The 27,299-nt window shown below is 43.8% G+C and overlaps 1 protein-coding gene across 1 annotated transcript in view; it reads right to left on the bottom strand.

The window, feature by feature from the left end:
- Positions 1-263: 263 nt before the first annotated feature.
- SATB1 (SATB homeobox 1) overlaps positions 264-27,299 on the bottom strand; it is an 80,488-nt gene continuing 53,452 nt past the window's right edge. Inside the window, exons 9-10 of the mRNA XM_075548954.1 lie at positions 4,795-4,998; positions 264-2,243 (exon numbers count right to left, since the gene is read on the bottom strand). Of these exons, the coding sequence (XP_075405069.1) occupies positions 1,731-2,243; positions 4,795-4,998 (717 nt within the window). The 3' untranslated portion in view covers positions 264-1,730. The remainder of the gene's footprint in view (positions 2,244-4,794; positions 4,999-27,299) is intronic.

Genomic DNA, 27,299 nt, shown 5'->3' with positions numbered 1-27,299 from the left:
TATTTGCAAAATCCAAACCATTGCTTGTTAAAGGGTTTTTATACAGAAGATCCATCCCTGCCCCCCACCCCCTACTGATTTCATGTTCCTAGGAATGGCCGTTACGACTATTTATACATTCGCCGAAGGAAGAGTGCTGGGCAACTGAAGTTATTAAAATAAAAACACATGGATCTATTTTGAGTGCATCGCTTCCAGAGACAGGAATTATGATTTTTTTTGTTGGAGAGTCTTTTGACCATCCTGCTGTTTATTAAGCCAAATGTTCACCAGAAACAGATGATCACCTCCGCTGCTGACCTTACAGAGCGGGCATGGGCTTGGGACTTACATTTACAGGGTGACCGCCAAGTTCCCTTTGAAAAATCAGGGAAATCGCATCAAGGAAATACTACATGCACTTAAATGGGAAGGCCGTCTTTTGACTCTAAATTACTTCACACAAGCAGACAAGCCCTCCCGTGTCATACCATACAAACAAGTTTAATTGTGTAGTTACAGTCAATAACCACGCCTAAGCAGGACATTTCTGCATAAAGAAAATTGTGATACACTTATAAAAACAGCCAGCTGTAACAAAATAGCTGGTGTTTTCATAGCCATAAACTCATAAAAAAAGAAATACACCTTTATACAGAAATTTTATACAGATGTAGCTTTAAAATTGATTGTAAACCAAAGGAAGACACATTGCAAACATCGATTATTTTCACATTAATTGCATAATTTTCTAAGGTGACCTATTAGTTTTATTTACCTAAGCTTATTTGCATGATAGTAAAAATTGCATCCAACAGTAAGAGTGAAGCTTATAGTATGAATTGCTTGGATAACATAGAGCACTTTTTATAGGCAACTGTGTAAAGCACATTTTCTCTATTTAAAACTTTTAAGACACTTTGTTTTACTGCCCATCAAAATACATTTATAAATAGAAAAAACAAATCAGTATGGGTAACAAGAGAAGCAACAGTACACTTAACGGAAACTTCCAAAAAATTAATTACAACCTGATGCTGCAGGATCTACAAATAAATAATGAGGACTAAATCGTGTTTCACATTTTCTTTTCGTTTCCTTTTTTTTAAAATTGTTTAACGATGAGAATGGAAAAAAAATTACAGTGACCTGTTATTTCCAAAATAAAAACAAATTTGAATTACGGCAGAGCCATAGAACACAAGGCATTTGTTGGCATATGTCATTTTTAAACTGCATTCCAGTCTATAGTTCTTTTGTAACATACAATAGAGTAACAAACTCTTTTTTTTTTCCTTTTTTGTTTTTGTTTTTTTTTTTTAAATAGGGGGCGAGTTTCCAAAGATCAGTGTGGCGTGTGACAGAATTAAAGGAAAGGAAATAATCATCACAGAAGTTATAATGCTTGTTTGAAGGCTCCAGAATTAAAAAATAAAATAACGTATGAGAAAAACCATAGAATCACTGGGGTCATGCTTACGAGGCACACGCCGTGGTGCCTCCCGTGAGCACAATGTTGATACCAAACAATCCTGGATGCTTCACCCGGGCTGACCGGCAGTTTGTCCAACAGCCAGAGACACCGAGTCCAGTCTGTACTAGCCTTTCCCAGCTGTCCTGTTTGTGCAAGTTGCTCCAGAGTCATTGGCCAAACCAGGAGCCACCAAGGTTTTCGGAGAGAATACAGGGTGGCCTTTTCACGCTGTCCGGAAACACCAGTGGCACTGTCGAATGAAAAGGATACGGGGATCTCAGTCCTTCAAGTCCGCGTTACTGTCTGTGTTGCCTTCCACCGAGAGCTCCTCTTCCAGTTTCACGGAGAAAAGGGTGTTCGCGTTTTTATCTGGGATGCTCTCTTCCAAATCCTTCAGCAGCTCCTCTTCTTTGTACTCGGCCACATCCACCTCCAAGCCGGAGTGGTCCTTCAGCTTCCCGTGGTGCTTGAGATAATAGCGCTGGTTCTGAAAGAACTTGATGAGCGTGTACTTGGGCAGGTCGAGCTGCGCCGACAGCGTCTGGATGGCCTCCTCGTCGGGATACAGGCCCACGTCTTGGATGAAGCTCTGCAGGATGCCCAGCGCCTCCACGGAGATCTTGGTGCGCGGCCGGGCCTTCGGCCGGTTCTCCTCCTCGGCCTCGGCGGGCGAGGCCACCGGGGGCTGCCGCGGGGGCAGCCGCGGGCCGGCCTGCTGCGGGGGCTGCGGCGGCGGCGGGGGCGCTTGCGGCGGCTGCTGCTGCTGCTGCGGGGGCTGCGGCTGCTGCGGCTGCAAAGAAACCAGGAGACCATCAGCAGTCTGCTGCCTCGTCCTGTGACACTGAGCCGCCTAGGGTGGGGGAGCCCCACCCAGCTACTTGGAGAGGGACACCCATCGAGTGGGCACAGCCTCCGGGAAAAGAACTCGAAAGGCAATGAGCTAACAACACAGCCGCTGCACCCACGGACCAAGAGCTCGGGAGAGCCTCTCCGGACCAGATTCTGCAAACCGGAGCAGCACGCTGCGCCAGAGAGGGCAAGGGCGCATCAAAGGGAAGACAGCAGGGCAGACCGCCATGTAAGTAAGTAACTGAGCCTTCATGGGAAGATCCAGAAAAGTCAGGATTTCAAAGCTTAGAAAGGGGAGCAGCAGGGCCCGGTTTGCCCCACGGCGTCGGATGGCTACAACATGGTGCAAGAACAGGAAGGGAATCAAGTGCAAATTCCGAACAGAACCGCTATGCATCTGCTCTGATTCAGCATTTTCTGAGTCCAACGGATTGCTGAGATTGCCCGGTTGGTGCATTTCCCAGCAGGAAGTTTAACTAACACTAACACTAACACACACACACACACACACACACACACACACACACACACACACACACACAATTTCGAGATTGCCCGGTTGGTGCATTTCCCAGCAGGAAGTTTCGGTCTCTCTCTCTCTCTCTCTCTCTTTCTCACACACTCACACACACACACACACACACACACACACACAATTTCTTACCAAAATACACGAAGCAGATGCTTTCTTTACCCAAAAAAGAATGGTTCGACCCAGCCCAGGCAGGCTAGCAAATGGTTTTGTCTATAGGAAACTCAGATATGACTAGGATTTAAATTTAGTGCACACCGATGTTTTTTCCATAATTAGTATCTGAATATGCACTGTAATTGCCATACACAATTAGACTTAACAAATGTGACACACGCATGTACCGTACACGCTAGGTCCCAAATTCCTATCAGCAAAGCAACCTGAGTGTGTGGCAAAAGAGAAAGCTTACACTGTGTCTGAACACGCCTCTTTATCCCTCTAAGAAGTGATTTTATTAAAAACAATTTACATTTTCAAACAAGTACTACTTTTATTACTTAACATATATCTTTCTCTTTTTTGTTTGTGCTAAACAGTAAGTTTTTCAGGCGTTCATGATTATTTTAGTGCTTGATATCCTCAGGGATTCTCTTTTTCAATTTGCTTTATCTTTAATATACACTCAAGGATTTTTCCCCCTGCTGAATGGTAACTCTATTATTGTTTTTAACTATATCTATATATCTATATCTATATTATTTTTCCCCGTAACAGTATCAAGAAACAATGTAGGTGGTGCAAAGAGGAAAAAAAGACATTAAAATTTTAGGATTATGAAAGGCAATAGCATTTTTCCCTTAAGGAAGAAAAAACATTGCCATAGATTTAGCAGAAACAAGTTCTAGGGGGTGGGCTTCAGGAAGTTCGGGGGAGGGAGGTGAACGGAGTTAAAAAATTATATAGCATTTCCTCACAAACCGTTTGAAGTCCCTTCATATAGCACATGTTTAATTAAAACACCCTTCCTAAGCAGGCAGGGCCACCAGGCCACCAACAAATAACTTCATCCCAGAATTTTCCTCCAGTTAAAATTCCTTTCCCTGGGTAGATGCGTGGCGAGGCATGTGCCACGACAAGCTATGCATAAGATGGGAACTGCTGGCCCAGGAGTATCTGGTTAGATGGTTAGTTCTCTCAAATACGTAGCTTCTCAGCAAGGGAGCAGAGCAGGACTTTAAGCCACCCCATCTCCCTGTCTTTCTAGTATAGGTAACTTGTGCCCGCTCACCTGGGGAGCAGCACCGAGCCATGGTGCGGGGGTCGGCAGGCCTGGTAAGAAAGCGCCTCTAGACTCTCCTTTCCCCAGGGTGGTGGGAGAGGGGCTCTAAAGGAAAGACAAACAGACATGACTCACCCCTAACTTGTGTTCAGTGCGGGTACTGGGGGACGGGAGGGGGCGCTGAAGGGCTGCGCACCAGGAAATAAGATTCATGTAGGTTTCCCTCCCCTCCTCTTTGTGGGCAGAATTTAAGATGCAGGGAATATAATATATACATATATACATATATACATATACACATATACACATATATACATATATATAGATGTGATTCTACAAATTTCCTCTACAGAAACAGTCATTCTTCTACTTGGGGGGATAGCATTCATTGAGAAGAAGATGGTGTTTTCAATTCAGATTAAAAAAAAAAAAAAGAAGCTCTCAGACTGCACCAGGCCATGTTAACAAAGGCACACAAGGAGTGTTCGACAGGGGTCCTGCCCTGCTGTGGGAGAGCACGCGAGGGCGATGGAACTCATCTCTCATCTCTCAATACAAGCACTCAACAGTCAGTGAGGTTGGCTCCTCCCCTCGAGCCCCTGAGCAAGATGGCAGGGGAGGCTTGTCTCTTGCTAAAAAGCTTCTGTTTAGACTGGCAAGAAGAAGAGGAACATTTCCCTGCTAAGTTGAAAGCTTCATTTACATGGTGCTGCACTGAGTTGGCCAAGGTAAACGAACCTGAATCTGCTCTGCTGGAACATGGATGATGTGGGGCGGCCTGTCGCCATGGTGATGCACCGCGTTGCTCTCCTGTTCATAAATGGCATCACGCTCTGGCTGAGGAAGGCTGAGGAACCTTCGGATCATGGAGAGGTTCTCCCACAGAGTCCTGTTCTCTGGAGAAGGGTCTTCCTTCCAGCGTAACAGCTCACACAACCATCCCTAAGAGACAAAGGCATCACAGGTCAGCTCACGCCTGCCTACGGGGGATGGGCACCACACTGCTCCATTGGGAGCTTAGACGGGAGAGACCCCTTGCAGTTAATTTTCCATAAGCTTCAGAACGCTTCCCATTGCTTTGTTTTTACCTGTTACAAAAGGACAGGTGGTGCTGCCAGGGTGGCAGATTCTATTCCTAATAAAACTTCCGATTTCTCCCTTAAAGGAGGGACATTATTGTTCAGAATTCACACGGGCAAGAGAGCACACATCATGAACTTTGAATTATGTGGGATGGGGGAGAGCCAACGTGACTACCCTTCTGATCATTTCTGCTAAGAGGCCAACTGAGGAAGCAGCAGGGTATTTTTAAAGGCAGATTTTGTTTTCCTTTAGAAGGAATCAAAGCTTAATTTTTTATATGAGAACGTAAAATAAATATGAATGTATGATCCTGAAAAAGAGAGAAAGAGCAAGTTCGACGGGACGAACAAAAATGCTAGGCAAGGTAAGATGCACACTGGGGATTAAAAGACTTCTCCAAGGAAGAACTTTTCTTAAAACAAAAACACCCCAAAAATTTAAAACATACAACATTTCAGAGTCTTCATTTTTCTGCTCACTGCTGTGTGCATATACGACTTGCCAGGCAAGCATTTTCATAAAGGAAAGAAAAGGACATGCCCAACACATGCTAAAGCCTGAACCAATTTGGCTCCTCCGGAGGCCCAGTTTTTGGTCCTGGGATAATTTATCAAGGGCTGAGCGATCCAGCAGAGTACCTCTTCCAATCTCAAATCCTCCTCACCTTGACGGTCAGAAAGGTCACTAAGCAAAAGGGTGCAGGTGTCCCACCTGGATTCCCTTTCACCAACTTCCATGCCTCAGCCACCAAGACAGCTGCAAACTAACAACTCCATGGGAAGATGCCTTGAGGCCATCTTAGCCTGGAAAGGCTGGAGAGGTTACTCCACTGCTTTACTGACACCCTGAGCCCAGGGGGAGGCGCAAGGACCAAACCATTGTCAAAGGCTCTGCCCACTTGTCTCCAGGGACACTCTCATTTACGCTCCACCTTCTTTCCCTTCCCCTAGTCCACAGTCAGCCTGCCAGAGACAAGGAAAGGCTGTGTTCTTACCAGAGCCCTTCCCTCGCCCACGAGGCCTCAAACAAACAAAAATTAAAATAAATTAAAAAATTAATCACAAGCTCCTGATTCCCCATTTTAGACCCTCTTTTTTTTTGTTGTTAAATCTGACCTCGGACAATGAGCTCTCTTGGAAATGTCAATGACACTAGTTGGAAGGAAACACAAAGATCACGGTTTTATTCTATTTGAGTTGGGGGGAGTCCCCAAGAGAAGGCTTTTTTTTTCTTATTAATTTTATTAGGGGCTCATAGAACTCTTATCAGAATCCATACATACATCAATTGTGTAAAGCACATCTGTACATTCATTGCCCTCATCATTCTCAAAACATTTGCTCTCCACTTAAGCCGTTGGCATCAGGTCCTCATTTTTCCCCTCCCTCCCTGCTCTCCCTCCCCCATGAACCCTTGATAATTTATAAATTATTATTTTGTCACATCTTTCCCTGCCCGACGTCTCCCTTCACCCCCTTCTCTGTTGTCCGTCCCCCAGGGAGGAGGTCACATGTAGATCCTTGTAATCGGTTCCCTCTTTCCAACCCACTCACCCTCTACCCTCCTCCCAGTATCGCCACTCACGCGGCCGTACCTGGAAGGGTTTTATGTAGCTCCGCGTGACACCAGAAAATGCCATGACTTTTGACCCTTCTTTACAAATTGACCCACTGGAACCTTATCCTTTCTTGACCAGCCAAGGGTGAAAGCTGCGAAGCCGGACAAGATCCTCCGCTCTGGTTTCTCTTAAAGGGAGTTTCAATTCTCTAACTCAACCCCCAAACCAAACGCACTCTCCGCAGCTCAATCCTAGAAACCCACCCGCTGCCATTGAGTTGATGTTGACTCAGAGGGTTTCTGAGCTTTATCAATTTTTACAGGAGCAGGCGGTACAGCTGAAGGGCTTGAACGGCCAACCTTGCAGTTAGCAATCCAATCCCTCCCCCCAACAGTGCCACCAGGGTTCCCCCCTTAGTGACCTCAGAAGACACAGTCAACTGCTCCCTATGGTTTTTGAGGCTGTAAATCTTTATAAGAACTGCCTCATCTTTCTCCCATTGAGCTAGCTGCCAGTGGATTTGAACTATAGATCTTGCGGTTAGTGACCCAATACCTAACATACCAGGCTCCCCTTTTCTCCCAGTCCTTTATTTAAAACAAATAGATAGATATATTTGGGCCAATCACAGAGCCATTTGATGCCACTAAGTATGTAATTCAAGCTTAAAGAGCCAATTTTATATTATTAAGTGATGTCATTGTTAAATAATAACATATTACTAAATTATTATTATAAAATGATAATAGCAATAAATTAGTTGTGATTACATGGTCACTAAATACATTTCTTTTCAGACTACAGTGAGGGTGTGTATTTCAGCCCCATTCATATGAACTTTATAGCTGAACATCCGGGCAGTATTTGTGGTTCACTTGTACACAATGTCTTAGAGATGTTTATTTGGTACTTACAGTATTTTATCTTCCTACATCTAAGCTATTTCTTTATACTTTAACTTGGTCTCGCGGCCATGCTAGTTTTAGAGGGAAATCTCCCCGTAGGCTGGACTACGAACCGTGGTTGAAATCAGTCCCCTTCCGTCTGGGCTTTGGTCTGTTGTGGCAATTGACAGGCCCCCTGGACCCAAACCCAGCAAACCCAACCATTTGATTTACTTGCAAGAGGATTTAAGAAGTTTCATAAAGAACAGTGAGGGGTTTTTTTTTTCCTAAAAAAAAAAACACGTTGTAAGTATTCTACTAGAACAAGTAGAGCTAAAACATTTGAGTATCTAAAAAATTATTTTAGAAATAAATGCTTGGAACTAAAAATTGTTAAAAGTTAAATTACAAATGATTAGAGCGAGCCTAAAATTTGCAATGATTTTTCAAATCCTTTAGAAACTTAAAAAGTAACACAGAGATCAGTTAGCACTTGGATATATGTGGGGAAAAAAACATGTGGATCACAGATGTTCTTTGGAAACGAAAATCATTAGTTCTTTTAAAATGGCTAATAATGATCGCTAATTCCTAAACAATCACACTCATGCTGGTTTAACAAATATTTCAGCAAAAGAGCCCTGACTCATTCAACAAATATTTTGCTCATATTGTCCCTTCTGTGTCTCTGTACTTACGAGACAGATCCTTATTTTTATTAATTGCCCATGACTAACATAACATTTCCAGTAGTTTGCTATTAACCTCTGCCCTTAAATAATACTTCTAATTCCTTATCTAAAAATAATCTGATGAATTATAAGTTGAAGCATGTCTCCGCTAGCCTTTCAAGACACACGATGATTTTTAAGAGACTGAAATCAGATGCTTCTTAGAAAAATCTTTGATGGTGCAGCTGGGAACTGTTAGCTCTAGCAGGGTATTCCAAAAAAACAAAAAGGGGGAGTGTGTTCTTTTCTTGATGTGCGTATCTCAGAAAAAAAATAATGGGAAACAGACAGTTTGACACAGCAGGTCTTTGTCGGCAGAGAAGTAAATTGGCCTGTTCCCAATTTACAATGGCAAAAATAAGGTTAATTTATTCAAGGGCTATTTAAATACTTTGTACTATCTTGGCTATTGAAAATTCGATCAACTGAGCCCACTGGTAATGGCGGTGAGCCGATCTCTGCTTTGCAGGAAGCAACCAGGGGAGTCAACTGCTTGTAAGTTCCTGCTACCTTCGCCGGGTCAGTTTTCGTGTGTGTTATTGGGAGAGCAAAGAAACTTGGGAAGGAACGGAACGTGTCGGCCTACTGGCGACTCTTTGACAAAAATATTGCTCTCCCAAGAGCTGGGCGGTTTTGAAAGGATCAAGGCGAGCATTGCCTTAGGAGACACGAAGTGAGCGACAGCATGCAGCAAGGTGTCGCAAAACGTGAACAGAATTCCCTCTTTAGGCACAATGTCTGGAACTTGAAATATTATAAAACCATATGCAGCGAGTGGGGGAGGTCGACTCTCTTCATTAGATCGCAACTTTTCTGGACAGTCGAAGAGACGCACGACTGTCGTGAGCTCAAGAGGCGGATCCATTCTCAGTTTAGTTAAAATGGCACAAGCAACCACCAACACTGTAAACGGAGTAAGTTTGCCAAGCAACATGACGCTGCATATAAAGAGGGCAAAATATAAACAGTAGCCACATGTAAATAAATTAGTCAAACTTTCAGGATGTTACTACTTTTCAAACTGACAAAGTTTAATTTGTCACCTTCTGTTCTAAACCTTTTGTTTCTATTCAAAATCACGCCTTGAGCTGTTGCCATCAATCACAGTGCTCCCCCTATTACTTAAAGAAAAGAAAAAAAACTGGCATGGACCCCGAATAAGCTGAAAATGCCATGCAGATGAATTCTGAGATAATATGTTCAGACCTGTTATATACAACACAAATCCTGTAAAGTTATGTATTGTAAACCTACATTTATTGAGAACTAAAAGTCTTAAATCCATCTGCTACAAAGGAAATACCGTTATGTACTTTATAGTAACCAAGAGCCATCAGCAAATGCCTTGCTATGGTAAGCAGGAAAACGGTGCAAAGATGCTAAACCTGAGGCTGTATGAAAGGACATTCTTTTGACTGCTTTGGGTTAGGGAGTCTGCTAAAGAAACACACACTATTGGTGGGGAGAACGGGGCAGAAAGGAGAGTAAATACCGAATGACTGCCAAACCCGTACTGAAAAAAGGGGGGTGCATGGGGGAACAAATGCAATGGCAATACAATAGCAATTTATTAAGGCCTATGAAACACATGACGGTATGCTCATTTAAAAGGAAAAACTAGCTGTTCTAAACTCAACATTCTAACGACGTGCTTTAGTGACAGAATCTTGCTGTTCCACATTTAAATAAAAATCCTGGCACCTCCATCTCTCAGCTACTAATTTCCAACCAAACTCAATCTCTGATTTCCACTCCACTCTTTTTAGAGCAGTTCATTCATGTCAATTCACTTCTAACATTTTAATGGATTAAGGGGGGGGGCACACAATGATTTTAATTGAATCAGGAAACTAACCTCCCTTCAAGAAGGAATTGATTGCACCTCCAAAGCCCCGAGCACAAAACAAGGGGATTCTTACAGGGCCTGGTTTGTGGCAAAGCTGGGTGCATTTAACACAACTGGTCTGCCAGAGCAGCGAAGACTTCTGTCTTACTGGAGAAAAAAGTCATTGAATGCTATATACATACATGTATATATTATCATTAAGCGTACACATTTTAAAACCAAGAGCTTTAAAAAAAGAAGGGAAATGGCAAATAAGTCTTGCTGCAACGAAGATGGAAAAACACATTTTTAAAAAAAGCAGAATGGTAATTTGAATTCTAAAAAGCAAAACATCTTATAGTCTGCATGTTATTCCGCCTCATCCCTCATCTTTTATGTGTTATTTGCAGGAGTATTTTGTTCCAATCTCTGGGGCATATAGTAGAATATATGATATTAAAAGAAATCAATCTAAATAGGGGGTGTTTGATACAAACATTTTAGTCAAAAGCATGAATTACATTTTAGCAACTAGTAGGAACAAGGATTAAGTACATAATCCATTAAATAGTACTTCTACCACAAAAAATTCACTATTGCAGACTAAACTACACCAGGCATTTTGAATGAGTACATTTTCAACAGCAACTAGCGATAAAGCTAGCAATTTATCATTCATCAAATAATTTTCTACTTTTAAAAGAATCTGTAAGTGTTACTTATGCTAATGAAGACAGTTTTTAATCTGCCCACAAACATGCTAACAGAGGACAAGTTTCATATTTTTTATTTATTTTAATGCAAAGCTGCCAGCGCTCGAGGGTCATTTCATGTCAGTGTTCTATGAGCCACGGGGGAGGGGGACGTGAGTTCGAATCATCAGCGCTCCCCAAACCTTCACCCTCAGCACAACATTTTTGAAGGCAGCCCATAAAAATGCCCAGTGACTCACAATGTGTTAAAGCACCCCTTTAAACATTCCGGAGGGGTTCCGTTTTCCTTCCTTTGATGATGCTCCATCCACACTGAGCCTCAAATACAGCTATTAAAACACATGACATCTTGGGGAGCCTTAACACAGGCACACACAAAACTGAGGAGGGGAGGTACGACCCAGCTACCAGGTGTCAGGCATGCAAGTGTGTTTCAGACACCGGCTTCCAGCCTTTCTTTTGGGAAGAATCGTAGCACTTTCGAACAGTGAGAAACAAACCAGTAGCAAAGCAATACCGAAAGCATTTTAAATTATTTACTAGGTTAAGAGGGTGAAACGATACTTTAAATACATCCAATTTCATCATCTAGGCCATTTTTTGGTGGCAAAGTGGTATTGATCCTTCTAAATGCTTAAAATTAACTATTTTCCACAAGGTCATTATTTGATTAAAGGCATTAAAGTTGAGGGCAAGAAGAGAAGCAGTTTTTCTTCTTCCTCGTTCAAATCATCAGATAATTTAATCAAAACCATCCCATCATGTCCTGTAATAAAAACGCTTGTCTTAAGATATTGTTCTTTACCTAACATATCAACCTTTAAATGTTATGAAGTTCTTTAGAAGCAAACCTTTGCTAAAGCAGATTATTCCATAAGATAATGAGAGGCCCCCGCCACTAACATTCATAAAGATACATGTTCTCCTGTATGGAATTAGTAGAAACTGGATTAATCTTTCTCCCGAGTTTAATAACATCTACTTTGTATAAAGTAAAAAGAATCTGAGGCACTGTGAGTACCTTTTCCTGCTAAGTTAACATTCGTCTTATTAAAGAAAATATGGAAAATGAATTTGAACACGAGCATACCATTAAATTCACTTTCTATTTTAAAAGTAGCACATTATACCCACTTTATTTAAATAGTTTTAAATAAATAATACGTGTTTTATATATATATTAAATGGCATATATAGGTATATGAATGTATAAGTAGATATATATCTCCCTGTCTCTATTCATGCTCAATATATGTATTTTCTAGATGTGATTTCTGATGGGTATTCTGCTTAAAAGATATAATCACAATAACCTTTTAAATTGTTACTATTTTTAAGCTCCCAAATGGTTGCTGTTTTTAAATTCTCTCCAGACTCTACAGTTTAAGGAGCTTAGCCAAAAATCAGTGGGTTTCCATATTGTACAAACAATGGTTACCCAGAAATTTCTCACTTGAGCAAATTTCTGTTACTTTTCCTAGCAAAGCTAAACAAACAGTTTCTGGACATTTCTTCCTGGCAAAAATGTTTATAATGCTTCTGAGGAATGTTTATATAACTTGAGGAAGAGCTGCCAGTAAAGCTTAGTGAATCTAGAAGGAATATTCAAAATCACTAGCATACTGTTTTCATTTTTCGATTTTGCTTAGAATTTAATCATGTAAAAAGTGATCATTTGTTTCCTGTAATTTTTAAGTGCACGTCATTTCGGCCTTCTCGAATCCATTGATTTAGGATGCCCATAAATATGATAGTTTTTCTCCTTTGCTAGAGACTGTTTGGTTCCTAAAATCTGGGGGAGTTGAGAAAAACAGTTCCCACTTTAAAAGGTTTTCAAATAAGGAAAATTCAGATATTAAATATTTGTTAAAGGGGAAGAACAACGTAAGAAAGGATAGGAGAAGAAAGTACAAGCATGAAGTCCTTCAGAAGTCATTAAACTAGCCAGCACGAAGGTCATCTCTTAATATGATGGGTATAGATAACTGCCAAAGAAATTTTATTTAAAAAAAAATTAGATTTGGGAGACATCTAATTTAAAAAAATTATACTTCACAACAGACAGAGAAATAATTTTCATTAATCTCTCTCGAATTCCTTTAACCACCTTTGAGATGCTGTTGGGAAAGGGTTGCTAGGGTGAGAATCTATGCCCGAGGGTCCCAGTGCCCAACCCTATACTGCCCCAGTATCCACGCTAGTGAGGAGCCGCTTCCACCCCCGAGGGGCAGTCGAACAGGGTAGAACTGCTCAGCCCGTGAATCTTTATCAAAGTAAATAAACTGATATTCGGGTGGGCTTATACCCGAGTATGTAACCGCACTGCCTGCACTCATTTTCAAACCACCCATCCTCCACTCATACTAACCTTCCCTGCCTCTCCAATACAGACAGAGTAAGGTCATGCTCCCTAGGGGCAGCATCAAGACTCCTCCCAAATCCACCACCCCAGGGCTATCACGCGTTGCCCACCACTGCCCCGTATTCCGCTCTCTATGCCTCCTGCCATTCTCAAGCCGGTCCTCTCGCGTTTGTTCTGCCCAGTTTAACACAACTTCTCTTTCAAGCCAAGTTTAAGCACCTATATATAGCACTAAAAATTGACATCCTATCTGGGCATTTATCTATGTGAACTTGAGCCTCGGATTCCTCCTCTACAAAATGCGGAGGATAGCAGTATGAATCTCACAGACTTGAGCTGAATCACATGGAATAGCACATAGTAAAGGCCAGTACATGAGCCATGATATCTTCAAACGCCTGATGGGCTTACCTGAAATGATTGGTCTTAAATGGCTCAGCGTGTGCTTGGGAAGATGGGGCACTCGAACGTAACGATTAATGTAAGGCAGCGAGTGCTAGAACAGGTCAATGCTGGGCCACGGCCAAGTGCAGGAGGAGGAGTTGCGTTGGCTGGTAAGGAAGTCATCCGTGATGAAGACTTATTGGGGCTTGACTCTGGAGGATGAGCAATATTTAAAGAGGGGAGGAAGCGGGAGTGAGAGGAACTTAAGAGCGCGCTGGGAAGAACAGATAGACCAGCTGCTTCCAGGGTGGCCACAACTGCGACCCTTTTGTTAGTGCTGTGCCTTTAATATACTTTCTTACAACCAGCCTAGTAATTAGCGGGCAAGGTCTCAGTCTATTCACCGCAGGTGAGTCAGAATGGACGGCACAGCAGGTAACGATCTGACGCATTTACTCTCTACTGTACTTCTGAGAGCTAGATAGTCAGAAATTTCATCCACTCAAATCCCTAGTCTATCTCTTACTTGTGGTGGGCGGGGCATGCTACTGAAGTTCTGCAGAACACAGTTTTCTCCTCTATAAAATGGTACCACTTTTAGCACCCGATTCATGGGATATAATACGTCAGGGTGTGAGAATTAAACGAGACTGAGAGCAGATACAAGAACAGTACGACTAGTATCAACAATTACTAATCTTTTTGTTATTGTTTTCATAATCACACTTGTGTCCTCAGAAATTATCTATGGAGCTGGTGAAAATAATTAATTTTCCAGATCCCAATCCAAATTCGGTGTCTTCTCCCCAAACTAGGTTCTCCTGGAGCTTAAACTCACTTAATAGCATTACCCATGCACCCGGCTCCGGAAGCCGAAATACTGTTAATCAACGCATAAATTGGGATACTCTTTCTGAGAGGCAATGTAACACTTCTACCAACAGGCTTTGACACACACCTCTTTTTTGATTCATAACTTTACTTCTGGGTAATCCCAAGGACATGGTCATCAAGGATGAGTACAAAGACTCAACCATTCACATCAGCACTTGTGTATGATGGCAGACGCTGAACAGCACCTAAATACCCTGGGACAGGGAATTAGTTTAGCAAACTTGAAAATTATGAGACACTCATAATGGTGTGCTATGGAAAAGTGTATGATAAATGGGAAACAAAAAAAATCCCAGCGGGTTAATAAATTGCATGGGCAGCATTAAACTGAATGCAAGGTGAATACACACACACACATGCATAGCTAAGGGAGCGTCCAAACATTCCTGAAAAAATTCCCAAACCTTTCAATTCCACTTGTCCATGAATGTTTGGGGGTTCCCTCGTGTGCATATAGACATGAGTCTGACCATAAAGAGCCTAAAGCTGAGTGTTACAAGGCTCCATCTCTGGGGTGCCTGGGGGTATGAGCACTCTGTTTCTCTCTGCTTACGGTATCTGGGTTTCCTATGATGGCCACTTGTGGCTTTGTAATAAAAAAAGCAAAGCACATTTAAAGTCTCATTTCTCTGATCTGCTGCCTCCACAACCAAGCTATCAAAAATTCCTATCGAGCACACCACCACAAATGTCTCTTGAATGTGCTCCTTCCTTCCCGGACCCACCGCTCGGGCCCAGCCCTCCCGGCATTGCCACCGGGCCCCACGCTGGCAGACAGCTCACTCGGGTCCATGCCCCTCCCGGCCGAGGTAAGTTTACCACAAACACAGGTCAAGGTGCCAATCCCTTTGGCAAACCTTTGACTTTTCTTCCCCTGAGGGAGCCTGGAGACAACCGGCAGGCTCACACCGACGTGAATGAGTGTAGGCAGGATGCAAGGGATTCTCTCCCACACACCGAAATGGCAGTACATTGGGAGGGCAGAGACCGCTTACAGAAGTGGCATAAACGGGGCCATTTAGCTAGTGGCAAAAAATACAAAGCCCAAACGACACATCTCTGTAACTCCTGAGGGCATCATGTTTCCTAGCAAAGGCAATAATTAACCATCACCATGGCCTTGCTGCGTTGTAAAGAAAAAGTGAAATTAAGCATGGTATAGGAGGTTATCTGATGGACAGCAAAATGCCATCACAGGTCTTGGTCAATGGCAAGTAAACATATTTGGCTGAGTTGGGAAAATTCACTATTCCCATTTGGTTCAACCAAAATAAATATGCTCTTGTGCTGTTATGTAATGAAGTAAATGTCATACCAGGTCACTTCCTAAAGTCACGAGCTTAAGTTTACCTGTTTATTTTCCTAGTCAAGATGATAAAGATCATTAACAAATAAGTTTTTTTTAAGATGGCACAGCCAAAGCAAGCAAGCAAATAAATAAGTTCCAAAATAAAAACTTGTAAAAAGTCTCAACTCACATCTAATCAATCATTTTCAGGTAGGTGACAACCTGATGGGCGAGCTTGCGTGCTTGACAAACTGACTACCAGGTTGTTTTAAATAACCATCTTTGCCACTGCATCTTTAATTGAGATCTATCACACTTTTCAGGGCTGCGGATCTCTCCTCAAATGAGATCTACTCCCCATTATGCATATTTAGGAGCTGGGAATTAAAAATTTAAATCTTCTCTCTCTGGTGTTCTAGGAGAGATGACAAAAGAATTTGTAAGACCAAGGGAAGGCAATTTGGATGGCAGAAGTTATGGGAATCATGTCCTAAGAGGAACCATCAAGCTGCCAGGGTCATTATGAGCTCCCAACTTGCTTGTGATTTTGCAGATAAAGTAACACCCGTTTTCGTGGCCAAAACCACATCATTTTATCCATTATGCAAACCTACTAGTCAGAAGCTGGCTTAATGTGGGGGACTCTGATCTTGTGATTCACAAGTAGGCATTAAGGGAAAAAAAAAAAGATGGCCTAAAGAGTTCCCGATCATCATGGGGGGGCATCAAGGGGGGGCCCAGTGAGATGGGTTGGAGACTCTGGACAATCAATCGCTGGGCTATCACTCTGCCAATGAAAGCAGGTGAGGAGGCTGCTGGTCCTGCGTGGGGCCCACTGAGTTACCTCTCGCAGCTCCTCATGCAGCTTCAACCAGTTTCTGCGGCGTCATTTCCAACTCAGGGAGACCGCCCTGTGTTTTAGAGCTGAAGCGTGCACCCCGGGGTCTTTAAGGTCTTTCAGACGTCAATCTCCAGGTCTCTTGTCCTAAGTGGCCTTGGAGCTGGTTTGAACCACCAACCTTTTGCACCACCCCATAGGCGCTCACGGAGGGGAGGACCACCTCCCCGGGGGGCAAGAAGAAGGACAAGAGTGGAATGGGACCCAGCTCTGTCTCCGGTGCACAGCCCCACACTGGCCCCCTCCGGGAACCCACTGGCTTCTGCAAAGACGGTATCACCAGCAGGTACAAATTTGCTTCTGATTCCTGTCACCCTTCCACATCCAGGGCCAGCTATTACGCAGGTTAAGGGGAGGTGTGGGGGCAGATAAAACGGGAGATCAATTCTCAAAACCCTGACCAGCGAGGCACGACTCAAAACATCCGCATTTTCACATTTCAAGCTGCATGCATAGGGTCCACCGGCAAACAATGTCTGGTCCAGGAAGAACGCCCCCCTCTCTCACCTGCTTTGGCTTAACACAAGGCCCAACACGGGATGATGGTCACGACTACTGGAGAGGAAAGGCTGTCAGGGTGGTTTTTGTTTTTGCTGTTGTTTTACATGTTACCGCAAAGCACACAGTCCAGGGAACTTGGAAAATAAGCTACTGATAACGTTACCAAGAGGCCATTGAAGAACAAATACATGTTTCCTAGGTAAATCCCAAAATTCCTCGGCTACCATATTAAAAATATGATTTTTTTTCTTGTTCTGTGTACAGTGTAATCATTCATTTCGGCTTTCTTTTGTACCATAAACTCTTCTGGAAATCTGGTGAAGCCTTCAGAATCATGTAATTAGATGCCTGAAATCAAATCCAAAGGATTACAAAGAAGCCCCACTGCTCTCATGTGCATGTCCTTCCTGATGAAGACACAACATAGACATCTAACTGCTACTACTATAATTCAGAGTGATGAACAAAAGTGATTAACTGGAGCCATTTCTAACACCTTCCTGTGATAGGAATATTATTGATTCACAGATGACAAAGTCATACAATACTAATACTATTCTTGGGATTTTTTTTTGCCTCAATTGACCACTGAACAAAATGCCAAATTTCATGAAGAGTTAAATTAAAAGTAACGATGTGTACCCTCCCTCCCCCCCTGGTTACATATCCTTGACCGTGAAGCCTCACAAGCACGCATGTGAGAACATACGCGGGCTCCTGCTGTGGTGGTGGCTGGTGGGTGTCCGTGTCCGTGAGTTGGTTCGGACCCACAGCTACCTTATGCACAAAAGAAGGACACACTGCGTGGTCCTGTGGCATCCTCACAACTGAGCTCACGCTTGAGCTCACTGCTGCAGCTGTGTGTGTGTGTGTGTGTGTGTGTGTGTGTGCGTGTGTGTGCTGTCTATGTAAGACAGACGATGCTAGTGCTTATGGATTCATGAAACAAATGTCCTATCTTAACCACTACAAGATCAAGTCTCTTAGAGACGAGTTGGAGGAAAACAGCTCATCCTCCATCTACTGGCTCCCAGATTGTGTTCTGAGGAGCCTCAGGTTTCTGAAGACTCTGGCAGTACGCTGGCTGAGTGGGGATGAGCGTGTGGGTCTGTGAGCTTATGGTGTGCAACAGTGTAGTCAACTGAACCTGAGGAAGGTTTCTACCTGATGTACACATTTCACTTATAGATGAGAGTTCATTTATAAAGCAATGGTCCTACTGCATCAAAGAGATTGACCATTGGATTGCTTCCTAAAGATCTTAGGATGTCTTCCCAGTCCTGTTACAAATGTAGAGAATGAATATATATTGTTTAAATAACACACCCATATTCCAACTCTGAGTCCCAGAGTGTATTCATTTCTCCCATCCACATATATGCACCACTTCCCAGGTTAATAAGTATCTCTGTATAGCTGCCTGGGAGATGCAAATGGTTATGGTGCTCAGCTGCCAACTGGTGTTGAAGATTCAAGTCCACTAAGAGGCACCTTGAGAGAAAAGTCTGGTGATTTCTCCTAGACTACAGACTACCTACAGACTACAGTTCCACTCGGATGCACACACAGGGCCACCACAAGTTAGGGGATCACTGGACAGAAACAGGTTTTCAACTGGTTTGTTCTTAAGCTTCATTATTAACCTAGTTACTATGAAGAAAAACAAAATCAGCAGAGCATCCTTTAAGAAAGGCTTTAGCCCAGCTATCAAAAAATATAGCATCTGGGGTCTTAAAGGCTTGAAGGTAAACAAGCGGCCATCTAGCTCAGAAGCAACAAAGTCCACAAGGAAGAATCACACCAGCCTGTGCCATCAAGAGGTGTCAAAGGGATCAGGTATCAGGCATCATCAGACGAACCACATCATTGTGAATAAGGTGGGGAGTGCTGAGTGGGGGCCCAAAGCCCATTTGTCGGCCACTGGAGATCCCCTTACAGAAGGGTCTCAGGGAGGAGAAAAGCCAGTCAGGGTGCGATGTAGCAACAATGAAACATATAACTTTCCTCTAGTTCCTAAATGCTTCCTCCCACCCCCTACTATCATGATCTAAAATCTACCTTAAAAATATGGCTAGACCAGAGGATGGACACTGGTACAGATAGGAACTGGAAACACGGGGAATCCAGGGTGGATGATCCCTTCAGGACCAGTGGTGAGAGTGGCAATACAAGGAGGGTGGAGGGTGAGTGAATTAGAAAGGGGGAACCGGTAACAAGGGATCTACACATAACCACTTCCCTGGGGGACAGACAACAGAAAAGTGGGTGAAGTGAGACGTTGTACGGTCTAAGACATGAAAAAATAATTATTTATTTATAAATTATTAAGGGTTCATGGGGGAGGGGGAAGCGGGGAGGGAGGGCAAAATGAGGAGCTAATACCAAGGGCTCAAGTAGAAAGCAAATCATTTTGAGAAGGATGAGGGCAACAAATGTACAAAAGTACTTGACACCATGGATGTACGTGTGGATTGTGATAGTTGTACAAGCCCCAATAATATGATTTTAATTATTCTTTTAAAAAGGGACATTCCTTGCTCTCACCACCATGTCTTAAGGAGAAAAGAGCTGTAAATTATTTGTCTTTCAGACGTGAAGACAAGCAGAAGGACACTGATCAGAGGGAGCATAAAAAAGTGAGCGCATGAGACTAGGGGGAAGGGGACACAGATATACGAATGCAAACTTTCTGACTAGAAATTAGATCGATGGATAAGTCCTGAGACCTAATGGCTCTATTATGATCTCTAGTCTCTCTAATCAAAATAGTAAAATAAAAGTAGTACCTTTTAGGCTATTAACCTTCCCCGTCATCTCCAAATATGCAAGCAAAAATTAGCTGCAGGCCAGGAAGTACAACAGTCAATTCAGACAGGAACAACTTGGCATGGACTGAACGGGAGTTCCTAATGGCATTTGTCTATTTGTAAATTTGTCTATCTGTAAATGTATGTTTTATTTACAGCCTTCACTTCTCTGACCTTATGGGAAGTAATTTATTCCTTCTTAATCTGCATCTCATTTAAACCGCCAAAGAGGTCAGCAACGAACCTCCCCACCCACCAAGCAATGACAAGCAGCTCATGCGCTGGTACCACTGAAAGGGGACTCTGGGGAAGGAATGTTCTCGGTCGCTATTAGATGCTATGAACTTGTAAATATTTGTCGCAAGGTAGCCCCTCAAACAGGATGGCACTCTCTGACTCCTACTTTGTGTTGATTCCCCTTTTCAGTTACCCTTACCACCTATCTGGGGTTTGCCCTCTTTCGTGTGCTACCTTTTTAGCAGAATGTAGAGCAATACAAAAATCTTAAAAAGGTAATGCCTCTCTTTCAGGTATCGGTTAAAAAACACAAGAAAAGGTGTACGCTTCAAGCAGGAGGTCCTTGCTTTCTGTTGGTGTCAGTTACCACTGAGCTGAATCCAAGGAAGGGCACCACCCTCTCCCGAAGCACTTGCAGGGAGATTCAAACCAGTGACCGTTTGGGAAGTTCAAAACCACACCCACCACCTTCCCATCAATTCTGACAGTGTTGATGCTGCTGTCCGGGTCCGGTTCAGTCAGTTCCGGCTCAGAGACCTTCTGTACAAAAGAAAAAAGTTACCCGTCCCCATAACTGTCCTTATGTTCAGGCCCGTTGTTACGGCCACCGCGTCAAGGCATCTCATTGCAGGCCTTCCTCTTTTTTGGCTACCTGTCCACTCTACCAAGCATGATGTCCTTCTAGAGGGGCTGCTATCTGTCTCCTAGTAATATGCCCAAAGACGGTGAGCCAGTCTCACCATCCTTCCCCTGAGGAGCATTCTGGCTGTACGTCTTCCAGCAAAGACCTGTCTGTGCTTTTGGCATCCGTGGCACTTTCAATAGCAGCTGCCCACCCCAAGGCCTGGAGTTTTCATTGGTCTTCCTTATTCAATGCCCAACTTTCATGGGCATCTGAGGCGACTGAAAATGCCATGACCTGGGCCGGGTGCACTTTGGTCCTCCAAGTTAATAGCCTTGCTTTTCAACACGTTAAGGCGGTCTCGTGATGCACATTCACGTCACGCAGGGTCCTTTGTGCTTCTGACCGCTGCACCGTGGGCACTGATCTTCTGACGCACGGCAGTCCTCAATAAGCTTCGGAGACTGTGGCTCTTTCTGAGAGCCGCTGGCCCCATCTTCCACCCACAAGCGGGCGAGGCAGGTAGGCTTGAACCGCTGACCTTGTGGTGCCACCAGAGCCTGAGTACTTTACCATTTGTGCTAATCAGAGACTGGAGACCGTGGTGCCCTTCAAACTGAACCACGAAGGCAACCATCGCTCTACCTGCATGTAAGCCGAAGCAGACGGCGTTCTTCTCACGCTCTATCCACTCCTGACTCTGCTGGTTCTGGGTGGCGTAGTGCGTTACAGACACACTGGGTCCCTAACCACCAGCCGCTCTGAGGGAGACAGAGAAAGCTCTCTTGTCTCATAAAGAGCTCTCTATAGTCTCAGGAACCCACCGAGCAGTTCCAGTCTGCCCTACTGCTGGCAGTTGTGCTGTGTCCTATGGGGTGTATGTGACTGGGGCTTGAATCCATGGCAGTACGTTTGGTGGTGGTGGTGGTGTTTTTTGTTTTAAGCTTGCTGGATGATAAAGGGAGATCTCCATGCATCCATTAACAGGCACAGATGGAGAGTGTATCAATCTTGAGCTTACCTCAAAGCACACGGAATACATACTCTGGATTCCCAATCATCAATTCTACGCACTAGATGCCACTCATAAATAATCCTTTTTGGCTACAGTTCCAAGAATAGCACCTTTCTCCCACAAATTAAACCCTTCCATTATTCAAAACCGTACCTCTCTGTGACTCATTCCCAGACGAATACACCTGTCGGCAGTGCCTTCAATCAAAATAGCTTCCTCTTTCACACTTGTGCACCTGTCTCAGTCACAAACTCACAGAAAACTCTAATACTGACTGCCAATACATAATCTGACCCAACTTATCTCCCTTTCCTCCAGGCCTGAGACATTAAGTGGCTTATCTAAGGCTACCATCGTGTCAGCTAGGGCACTGAGACCCTCGCACTTTGCAATTCTAAGTGAGAAGTTCTATGTGTGTTGTTACATACGCCATCTGTGAGTCTGCATATCCCAGAACCACATCCCTGGATTCCTTTCACAACATAGATGGCGCACTGTATTGACAATTTCAACGATGGTGATGGAGGCTGGAGTTGAAAGTGAGAGTGAAGTCTCCCTTTTTTGCTTTCCTGCGGATCTGAGAGTTCTGGGGACGCACCTGGTCAGAAGTGCCTGAGGACGGTGAACAAACTGCTAGAGCCGAGCTCGGAGAATGCAGCTGTTGATCTTCCATGTTACAAGGCCCATGGAAACAGTCCTCTGATTACAGGGTCCGAGCAGGGTCAATCAGGGAACCGTTACAATATTTCCTGAGAAGGGCTTTTCTGTGGTCTTCTACCATGTCATACAGAAAAGCGTGCTCTTCGATCGTACCACCCAAAATGAAACATTCTCCAACTCCCTGCGCACCATAGGATTTCTATATGTTTTCACTCTCTTTTTAACCCTTCATGCTTAAAAAAAAAAAGAAAGATAGAAAACCCAGGACCCAAAAAGAAACTTTTGTGACAGGCCTTCAATACCAGGGGATGCTCTCTCCCCCTCCAGATCGGGAGAGGCATCTTTCATTTGCACTGAAACCAGCTAAGGAGCCTGTATCTAGAAGCTCCACCAGTGATGGCAAAAACGGATTCAGTGTGCAGGCTGGTTTATCCTGAACACAACCTCAGGTAGGTCCAAAAAATGTTTTCATTATTAAAACAGGAATAGTAGTAATGAAATCCCTGGTATAATATGTTTACATCCTTTTTTTTTTTTTTAACGGCTTGAACCTTCCCCTACACAACTAAGCTATGGATAGCAAACGCCTTCACACGGGCCATCACATGCGCGTGACTGCGCCGTCTCACTGTGTCGCTGCCAGGTGCCTTCACCTCTGGAGGAGGGAAGAGTGTGAAACTATCACCAGGGATCGACCAGGGATGTAGGTACTGCACCCCCTCTTCGACATGTACTGGCTGCATCATAATCGGTGGAAGAATACGATTAAGATTTAGGTTTCAATGTGCAAAGAAAATTATGCTCGTGCTTGGACATTCATACGTGAGCGTGCTAGGTGCTGAGATGGTCCAGCGGTTCCACGTCTGTGGAAGATCGCTTTCTTTTCCTCCGAGGTAACATTTGGGTCGGAAGAACGGACGAGTTGGGAGAAGGTCAGAGATGTCAAAGCAGAAAGACATCAGGGTGCACACACCAAAGAGGACAAAGCCAAGTGAACAGGAAAAGAAAGTTCCAGAGGAAAATTGGGAAGTGAAGATTAAAAGAAAAAAGGAAATAACTGAGAGAGAAAATGGTTTTAAAAAAAATAAGGGAACAAAGCAGGGGAAGTATTCTTATGGGAAAATGAACCTCTTATTATTCAGATAACAAGAAGTTAGCACAGAATCCTGAGAAGCTTCTACAGCAGGTTCGTAACTGAAGTAGTAAAACAAAAATAAAGATAAAAAGAAAGAGGGTGTATTTTATTTGGCATTAAAAGACATTTAACTAGGCGATGTCTACGTTTAAAATGTTCTCTAAAGTGGATTGTTGTAAACCTTCTCTGGAGGTATAAATTCTAAATCACCCCTGACCTCTTCCTTCCTCTTCTGTAGTTTTCCACCCGCTATTTGCCGCCTTCTGTCTGGCTCCACGACTTTAATTCTTTGATGGCTGGAGTCTTTAGACCAGTGGTTCTCATCCCTCCTTCCTACTGACGCAGCCCTTTCATACAGTTCCTCATGTTGTGGTGAGCCCCCAACCATAACATTACTTTTGTTGTTACTTCATCACTGTTATTTTGCTACTGGGATGAATCGGCGACCCCTGTGAAAGGGTCGCTCGACCCCCCCCCCAAAGGGGTCGTGACCCACAGGCTGAGAACCACGGCTTACGACCCTGGTGATCACTCTGCCCTACGTGGTTACCTTCCCCACCTACTCATTCTACCAAGCAGTCCCAACGGTTCTTTAAAAAAAAGGCTAGTTTTCGGATTTCCTTTTCAAAATGATGCTGTTAATTCTGCAAACCCACAAGCATCTCCCATGACATAAAGTGCTAACTGGGGCCATGTTTGGTTTTTGATTCTTTAGGACCTGAGGAGGCGGGTCTGGTGGTGCAGTGGGCTTTGTGTTGGGCTGCTAACCCGAAAGTTTGCAATTCAAGGCCACCAGCCACTCCAGGAGAGAAAGAGAAGGCTCCTCCCCAGTAAAGATTTCCTGTCGCGGAGGCTCAGAGGGGCGTTGGCCACTAGGAGTTGGAATGAACTCAATGGCAGCAAGTTGCTGCTGGGTTTTTGGAGTGGGGGGGGGGGGGGGGTAGAGGTAGGGGGCGGGGTGATGGTCTGACCCGAGAGTAGTAAGTTTTCATTAAAAAAAAAAAGATTCTTCATAAAACCACAGATGCCCAATCCTAGAAATTCTTTCAGAATTTATATTCAAATAAAAAGTAGACCCTGAAGAGATAAACAGGTACAGACCAAACGGATCATCTTCCTCTCGTATTCGCCCCTCTCAATCTGCCCCCCCCCTCAAAAAACATTCCTACACTATCAAATGGAGAGCCCAATAGAAAAAGCTGTCTTTCCCTCATCTGAGTTTTGGTGAGAGTAGTAGGATGGGATTTGAAGGTTTGGACATAATCAGTCTGGAAAAGAATTAGGCAATGCCTCTAGTTCTTCTAGATACTTAACTTCTTCTGCTTGTATTTTATTTTTAAGCACATCTGAAACACACATGCACACATACATACCCCAACCCTTAAAAAAAAAAAAGGCCTGAAATTTTAGTTACACCACATGTGGTTTTCATTTGTGAAAAATGAACAAGCTGTTTGTGGTTAAACTGTCTAATCGCCTGTTATCAATCTAGCACTGCATTCAAGATTTACAGGATACATCAGCTTCTGTGCCACATTAGCTGTGAGGGGGGGGGCCGAGGGGGGGAGCAAAGAGGAGGAGGAGGGAGTTTATCCTGAGGAATAATATTTCCAATGCAGCCACACTCGCACTACATCTGGTGGTGCTGGTAGCGGCAGTTAAATTGAAATATTTCACAGCGTGTGTCAGAAACATGCAGAATGGTAATTATGACAGATCTGATTAAGCCGGAGTGCCACAAGCTCCCTGGCCAGCGCCGGTTGTGCAGGTGTGACCTTGTGCGTGCCTGCGTGTGTAAATAAAATTAATTACAAGCGAGAGGGTGAAGGCTTCGGTGACATCACAAAGCGGAGAAACTCCCAAGGGGGAGACCTAATGGAATATTTTCCCTCAGTCTAATAATACAGTTCATATTGACTTGAGGTAATTAGTGGGATCATTAAAGCAGTTTTCCCGGCGTATTTGGCTGCCTGATCAGATTAGTGAAAATGTTCTTCAGAACAAGCCCTGTGTGGTCTGCCAGAGAGGAGGAAATAAAAAGCAACAAAGCATATTTTGGAATGATAAGCAGCGCTGGACTTTTCACTCCAGCAAGAACAAAAACCAACAACAACAAAATCCCCACTCTCTCTCCCTCTGGAGTTCACGGATCGCACGGTCCTGTCCGTTCTAATTCTTCGATTCCACTTGCCTAACCCCGTTCGCACGCTCACTCTTTCCGCACCCCCACCCACCCCCACCGCTTGCTCCTCCGTTCAATCACACTGCTTTCCAAAGAGCAGCCTTCCCCAGCTCCCCAACAAATTTTCTTTTAAATAAGACAAATTTAAAATTGGGGGGAGAGGGTTTTCGATGACAGCTCTCCCTGCTAACTGACAATCTGGGACACTTGGAAGACGGGCGGGGGAGAAATGCCACTTAAAATTCACCTGCTAAACAAAAGAGCCCTTCCTCTCCCAGGGAGCATGCAGCAGAGCTTTGCCTGTCTATTCCCACTTGGATGGCCGAACGGGCTCTGCGGAGGACCACGTTGGGGCAAACACTCTTCCCAACTGAATGGAACACAGAGCCCTCGTCAAGAGAAGGGCCGTTTGTTTGAAAATACCCTATTGAGCAGGCGCTACCTTTGCCGCTGGAATACGCCAAGCGCTGTCACAGATGGCAGGCTCTGACAGTTCCCATCCGTAGTGTCGATAGTCGACAGTTCAGCACAAGATCAGTGACATTCTGTCTCATTAGAACCATGCTAATTATCACAGCTAGTTTCAGGGGAGACCATGTGTTGCAATGGTCAATTTGAAGGAGTCTGCGCATCAACAAACTGGTAATAAGGATCAGACACCTTATTATATGACAGCATGTTGCCTATGATCTGATTTACAGAATCAGAGGCACCGAGGCGGCCGAGGAGGCTGGCAGTTTATGAAAACAGTGTGTTTAAACCCAATTCCTGAAGCATACCGGTGGAAAGGGGAATTGTTTAAAAGAAAAATGGACAGAAGCAACTGGAATTGTTGAATCAAGAAATCAAAGGAGAATAGCTTTTTTGTTAACAAACACAGAAGCAGATCACGATTCACAATTCAGACAACTCTGCCCATTTGGCCATTGAAGGTCAACCCCACGAGCCCTTCAAAGGCTGTATATCTGCAAGGTAATTAATGATAAATTATAGATGGTTTATTTCTACTAAGCGCGCCCTCTCTCATACACACACAGAGCTTCCCACAAACTTTCGTAAGGTCCTCATGCAGAAGTGAATGTGCGTATGGACATTTTATGTTTAAGTGGGTGGTCTGCTATTTGGTTATGTCAGTGTGTCGTGCAAAAGACTTGACTGTGTAAAAGCATTAACAACTATATACTGAGACCTTTAAGAAACCGAAGGCACTCTTTTTTGGCAAGGCAGGAAACATCTACATTAGGTTCATATGATCAATCTAAGCTCTTCCCTTCCTTTCTTCACGCCTTCCATTGATGTGAAATTTTAATGGTGCCGTTTCTTTCAGAGATATTTTTCTATTGTCATTTTACACAAATGCATTTTCATAGCTCATTCATTTCACAGTGCCTTTATTTTCATTTCTCATACGAGGGGAAAAGAAGATAAAAGCTAAAATAAAGCCCACCTTCACAATCAAAACCA

This window comes from Tenrec ecaudatus, chromosome 4, assembly GCF_050624435.1.
Source record: "Tenrec ecaudatus isolate mTenEca1 chromosome 4, mTenEca1.hap1, whole genome shotgun sequence".
In the NCBI taxonomy this organism is placed as follows: Eukaryota; Metazoa; Chordata; class Mammalia; order Afrosoricida; family Tenrecidae; genus Tenrec; species Tenrec ecaudatus.
This window is presented reverse-complemented; position numbering and strand designations above follow the sequence as displayed.